General features: G+C 42.5%; 1 protein-coding gene across 1 annotated transcript; it reads left to right on the forward strand.

The window, feature by feature from the left end:
* Positions 1 to 319: 319 nt before the first annotated feature.
* On the forward strand, positions 320 to 6,475 carry LOC109031130 (uncharacterized). Its single transcript, XM_019042474.2, has 3 exons — positions 320 to 700; positions 1,820 to 1,933; positions 2,746 to 6,475. Exons 1-3 carry the CDS (start codon positions 650 to 652, stop codon positions 2,980 to 2,982), a joined length of 402 nt encoding a protein of 133 aa, XP_018898019.1. The 5' UTR covers positions 320 to 649; the 3' UTR covers positions 2,983 to 6,475.
* The last annotated feature ends 226 nt before the right edge of the window (positions 6,476 to 6,701 follow it).

The raw sequence follows: 6,701 nt of genomic DNA on the forward strand, positions 1-6,701 counted from the left end.
GAAATTCCTCGTTGAGTGTGCGGTTTGCCGCCACTATGTAAAAGAAAGCACTAATTGCAGTGTATAAAATGCACTTTTATTTCAATAATTTGGAGTGAAGAAAAGTGTCAAAGTAATAATTATGACGTTGACACTCGTCTCTTTGGATAGTATCAAACTCAGTAGTAAACCCATGAAGAATTTAGCAAGGTTCGGCAAGACACTTTCTTCTTGGTCCCATATCTCAGAGCAGCCTACGGTTTGGGTCGATCTGACACGAAACCTGGTTGAGCAATCATGTTCCTTAGATTGGTCCTAACCCCCCCCCCCCCCCAAAAAAAAAAAAAAAAAAAAATTAATACGAGAGTGACATCAAAAGCGGGAAGTTTTATCCGTGTGCGAAACCCAAACCGCCAATATTCTGGATAGACGCTTCTAGTCTCTAAGTGTTCGTGGAACACTCCAAAGCTTTTTGGGGCCCAAGACCCATTCAACCGTAATGGACCGCCGAAGCTCTCGGGAAGCTCCAAGCGCACGGCGAGCCGCGGCCCAAGCGGCTGGTGAGAAACTGGACGCTGGACGAGGGATGCGCCGCGGCGCGAGACGGGGATGACGGGGCGGAAGTTGCTCGCTGTGATGGAAGCCAAGTTCGGGGAGCATCAGTCGCGTCATGTCTTTCCTCGCGAGTTCCCGCGAGCTGGATCCACCCTTGCCGAACAAGGTAAGTTCGTCTCAACCCCCTTTCGCTCCGCCGAGGTTTCATAGTATGCGATAATTTCCACTAGTCCAACCCAGTAATTCACACAACCCGTCTATTCCCTACCAAACAACTTGTCCTGATAGTTCACTTGGTATGTTCTCCATGGCTCAGTCAATTATTTTCTTACTAGTCGCTATGTTGAGCCTCTTAGCGTGAAGCTGGTGTAGGGGACTCTTACCTTACTATCTACCCACCCAACTCTCTAAAAACCTTAAAAAATCCTACTATACATTCCTATTCTTTTCTTTAAACCTCTCGTATCATTAATATAACCCCCTCTGTCTATAGATGGCTGTAGATTCCTATCTAAACAATACAAAGGAATAGAAGCCACAAAACTCAAAAAAAAAAAAAAAAAAAAAAGTATGCGATGCCCTAGGCACGGAATTCGTCGTCTCCCAGGCAGAAGAACGTAACCACATTCCAGCAAAATGCTGTTTCACTCGAACTTGATAAATTTTTACGCGACAACTATCGGTCATTTCCAACTGAGAAAGGCGATTATTCCTCTGACCACATGCCAAAATCGGCAAAATTTGTTTTCCCGATACTTCACCGTCGTATTCTTGTGTAAGATACACTTGTTTGAGTGAATTTTGTACCCTCAAAACGGAGTTTTTTCCCGCTGCCTGGGAGCCGATTAATAAAGCACGCGGAGAAAAATCTATGGTTTTATAATCCAATTAGTGGCTCATATGGAACGCCGCACTAATAGTGGTGATGAACAAATGGTTCCCGCGGTCTGTGAACTATACTCAGGTATATTCACCGTCAGCAAGGTGCATTATGCTATTATTTGCCTTTATCACTATTAGTGGTGTTTCATATGACTCGCAACTTGGTTTATAAGCCCTAGATTCTTCTTAGTGCACCTCTTGCTTCATTTAAATTTCATAAAGAATACGATGGACTTGCGAAAACTTTCCTGATTCCACTCTTCCAAAGAATGAAGTTTTTTGTATGTAGCCTACATATTCTTGCTCATCTAAAAATGAAGTTTACTGATATGAAATTGAGCACTAAATCAATGGTGACATATGTTACTCAAGTGCTTATCGCGTGGTGATTTTTGCTCTGCAGGATTTCCTAAATAGTATGCCGAACCGCTCTTTCCTGACACGCGTTCCGAGTCTGATTCCGTTTCGTCGCGCCCACACCGACCTCACAGTCGACACCATCGAATCGCGATTGGAAGTAAGTATTCATTTTTGCCTGATCTCACCTTGTCCCGCGCGATACGATCTGTTCGATTCGAAACATATCGACCCGAACAGTTGAAAACACTATTGCAGGATGTCGCACAAATATTTTCTGCGTGTGCCTACCATTTGAGAGCCATCACAATTAGTTACTGAACCAAAAGAAACTCAGCTCAAATAGATGTACTTCATCGGTAATAAGCATGAGAATTGTTCTAACCTTAGGAAATTTCAAAATACAATTTCACGCGTTGTTTTTGCAGGTAAAAACTGTTTTTTGATTTCGAAGACTGTTGGTTTTCCATGAATATTAACAGTTTCCCCTTTTTTCTAGTAGCAATAATCCGTTCGCGGGAGTTCTGAGAGTGGTTCGTTTGGGCTGGAATTTTGCAGGATTTTCTTCTGGTGTAGTAGCACCTATCTGAAACCGGGCAGCTAAGCCTCTCCGATTTTATTTTTCCCCAATTTTTTTCATTAGGTGTGACCTCTACAAGAAGTAATCCTTATTGAACGAACACGAGGATAAGAATGAAAGCCGATTGATTAACGCATTGAAACTGCACTCTATCGAATCCCTCGACCCAGCCTCGTCTTCATGTCGGTTAGTTAGCAGCCCTCGCTAGCTGCTGTTTACGCGCGACTAGTACATTGACCTAAATATTTATAATTCGCCCCTTCAGTCAAGCGATTCAACTGTGGGACACTCCGTATCAAGCAGCACAGAGCTGCCCTCTGTGAGTTACGAATATATAAACGCAACGCAGTCCCACCAGCAACTGATCGGTGCCGTTTTTCTCTTCCTTGCAGAAAAAAGGCCGGTGGGACTTGAAGAGATCGAACTATTGTGAGAAGCTTGCCCGCTCTGCTTTTTTCCGCTCGCTGAATCTCGAGTCGTCCCACCAAGTGGAGAGCCAAGAGAGCTTCAATGAAGGCGACTACTGTCTCCTCGTCGACAGTCCGTTTCGGATCCTCAGGGTAAGGCTGTGTGTGCCCTCTGTCCGTTGTCCTCTGCACGCTTTTTGTGTTTCTCGCACCAATCTATGAAAAAAGCTCTAATTCCACCGATTTTTCTTTCTCAATTCTTTTTGTCACCTGTGAAAAATTCCGTTTCACCGGTTCTTCATTTAAACATTTGAAAACAGTAATTTCGATTTCTTCTCGAGGTCTGTAGATATATTTACCTAATAACTCAACAAATCTGAGCGGTTGATGCGTGTAGAAAATCTAGATATTAATCGCAAGCTCATATTCTAGATCATAGTATCGTAGACCCTGAGTGGCTGACATTGTATATCTTAGGATATTTCTCCTTAGCGAGACCAAGTTCGAAAAATATGCATTTTTAAAGTCTGACGAAGAAAGACTTTTGCATCCAGTCCTGGCCCCTTTGAGACATTACTGACGAACACAATCTCCTTTATCGTTCAAAATGTAAACAATTTGCTCTAACTAAACCAAAGCGTCAAGATAGAGGTTGCTAGATTTTCATATCTTATAGATTGTCATAGTCAAGTTGAGTGTGCGATTTGACCCACGTCGACCATTGTGTTTTCAGGAGCGAGAGGTTTGAATTCACGTGTCAAGAAACATTAAATATCCTAGTTAGGAGTTAATTTCAGTAATTTTCGTTGCGTAAATTGTGTTATACGTGAAATTTCGGTCAGGAAACACGTATCAGAATGCTTAACTTTGTACTTTGTCTTGTGGTCCATTGGTTAAAAGAAACTATGAGCGGCCATAACTCACCACTTGGAACTCATATCCTCCACAGTGGCGTGGCGTGCGTTGTGGTGTATCGATTGATCTGCCATTTAAACCTACGGAAAAGGATCGATAAACAGGGTGTTCGCAACGAACACCTTTATAGTAGATTCTTTACCCCAGCTTCAAATGAGGAAAAATCGATAATCGATCATTCACGCCTCGCCAATGATCCTTAATCCCCCTATTTGCAGCTATGCAGGGAGGAGAGAAAATTTTGCCAAGTAATCGAGTGATAGATTGAAATACAAGGAAAACTTTTCCCCCAACTCCCGATATACCTGGAAAGTTGGAGTCAAAAGGGTTGATTCCTGATAACGCGATGTCCTTTCCAGCCCCCGAGTTTCAAAAAGCTTGAAGAAGGGTCACATCGGGGGGTGCTGCTACGGCTACGGGGATGTGATCTTAAATTAACTCAGCAGAGACTGCGATGAATCAGGCACAAGCTCTAAGTTGCTTACTGTGTGCTTTGCGATGAAACATTCTTCTAAACGTGCTGAATTTACCCCGATAATTTTAGGAATAGAGTGTATTACAGGATCCAAGCTAGAGATGTTCGCAAAACCGAACTCTATTAATTTGCCGGACGTCTTTATAAGTTTAGTGACCGAATGGAGTTAAATTGATTTTGGTTTTTCGCGAATGGAAATGTTTAACTTTCTGATTCTGATGTTAATTGATGCGCTGGGCGCAAAAAAAGAATTTCTAAGTTCCGGTGTCTCATGACCTCCGTTAACGTTGCATCCATTAAACTTAGAAGAAATGCATGGAATTCGCCAAAACTTAATCTGAATACCCTTCATGATATTAAAATGCTGGAAAACCGAAAATTGCATAAAATTTGCTCAATAGTTTCCTCTCTAAAATATGAATTAGCAGTGGAGATTCTGGAAGACCGGAACGAAAAATCGCCCTCTCTGCACCCAACACGTTAATTTTCCACGCACGATTGAATTTTAGGCTCTCTCTCTACCATTAATATGCTTTGCGTGAAAATTCATCGATTGGAACGAATCTTGGGGTGCCTTAAATCTAACCTGACCCATTGGTCCATCACAACGCGCAGTCAGCCGCTGTTTGCCAGTCACTCGCTTGCGGGAAACTCGAGGCTCCGCGATGAATCTTGGCCGTTCAAAGTCAGCTTCCGTATCGACCCGGCGGCAAGGCACTAGCTCCTGGTTGATGCGCGTTAAGTTGTTTGAATGAGCGCGATGAGCAAACAAGGGTGTTGTCGCTTCTGAAAGCTCGGGCAATGTGACAGATGAAAGTCGACGAGCAGTAAAGGTTCATTATGTAGAAACGATGACTCGCCTCAGCGGAATCCTCGGTGAAGCCACGGTCTCGCCCTCGGCTCTCCGATGGGATCCCATTACGCCGGTATAATGACGTTTCCTGATGTATAAAAAAGCAGATTATTCATTATGTTATCATTTTAGGCAGAAGAGTAACTGGTTGGAAGTCCAGTCAGTTAGTTTTGGGACTGACCTGCGGGCCGTTTTTTAAAATTGATACACAAGAAATACAGGAGGGATCCTTTTGGTGGAAAGCGGGTTGTTGCAATAGACGGAGGAGGTATAGGAAATATACTATCTAGCGGCAATCCACGAAAGACTTTATAGTTTTTCCATAATTTTCTCCCTTTCCCTCTTAGAACCACCCGTTTCAACCCTTAGGATTGCTCCATACTCCCCATATCTGTTTTGTCTATAGCTATGTCTATCAATTTCAATAATTAGCCCGCAGTGTGCTATGTCAGCTCTCCATCTGTTCCTCTTTTTTTTTGCAATGAGGGATCGAGAAGAAAGGGATAGACGAAAAGTAGAGGATGTGGAAGGGTAACAGGGTAAGGAGTCAGAAGAACGATGGGAAGGAACATAACGATCTATCTTTAATCCATCATTGATTTCTATTGATTTTGATTTTGATTTTGTTTTGTGAAAGGTCAACTTAAACTCGAAATCATTCACAATCATTTTTACCTTGCTAATCGACAACAAATATTTTTCTGCGAATGTAGATTTAATACTTCAATTTGTAAGAAACTTGACAGCGGTAAGGTTTACTTGAATCGTAGGTGCGAGGTTAATTTCCGGTCAGGGTAATTAGTTGATAGCTGCGTTTTAAGCGTCATCGAGGTTTGTCTCGCAGCATGACTGATATCAGCGCGAAGTTTTGAAACATCTCGTAGGAATCATACCAAATATTTGAGACGTGTTATTTTTTTAATCGTTCATCCCATCTGTCATTAAACCCTCGCGATCTTTTTGGTAAGCTTTACTTTGAAAGAGAGGAAACCTCTGAAGTGGTCTGACCGGAAATTCAGCGCATTGAGTAATTTTCTCTCCCGCTTCGCGGAGATTTTGTAGCGTCATCAGATTAGTGAAATCTGAACAGCCCAAAATCATTCAACAGTTCAGGGCACTGGTAAAAGCTGAGGGCGTTGCAAGTCTTCCTGAGTCCTTAATTTCTCTCACTTCAAAAAACGTGACTTTTTGTTGGCACTGAGCATCAGTAAAGCAAATCCTTGTGCGCATCCATTATTTCCAACTTTTTGTCAGTTTTCAACACGCTCGTCTTGACCGCGATACAGGGTGAAGAAATCAATCACCACACAGCGGATTTGGCTCCGAATTCCTTAAATTCTTCGCATTTTTTAGAGGAGCTACATAGACAGCAACTAACAAAAACTGGAATTCTGGACACACATTGACCACTAGACACAGGTAATAACGGAAATAGTTGCACAAGAAGATACTACACACACTGAGACTCACTAAACAATGGCGTTGCAAACTTTTGCTAGAGCAAAACTAAGAGTTGTTTCTTATAGATAATGCCTCAAAAATCACGATGAGCGCATCGGCAAAGTCTGAAATGCACTCATAACTTCACAGTCTGCGTAAGAAATTTGCGGTTTTTTGAGCTTCCCGCTTCAAAAACGATACTACGGCACAGGTGAACATTTTGTAAGAGGAGTCGTTCCATCGTCGGCAATAATCATC

This window comes from Bemisia tabaci, chromosome 3 (assembly GCF_918797505.1).
Source record: "Bemisia tabaci chromosome 3, PGI_BMITA_v3".
NCBI lineage: Eukaryota > Metazoa > Arthropoda > Insecta > Hemiptera > Aleyrodidae > Bemisia > Bemisia tabaci.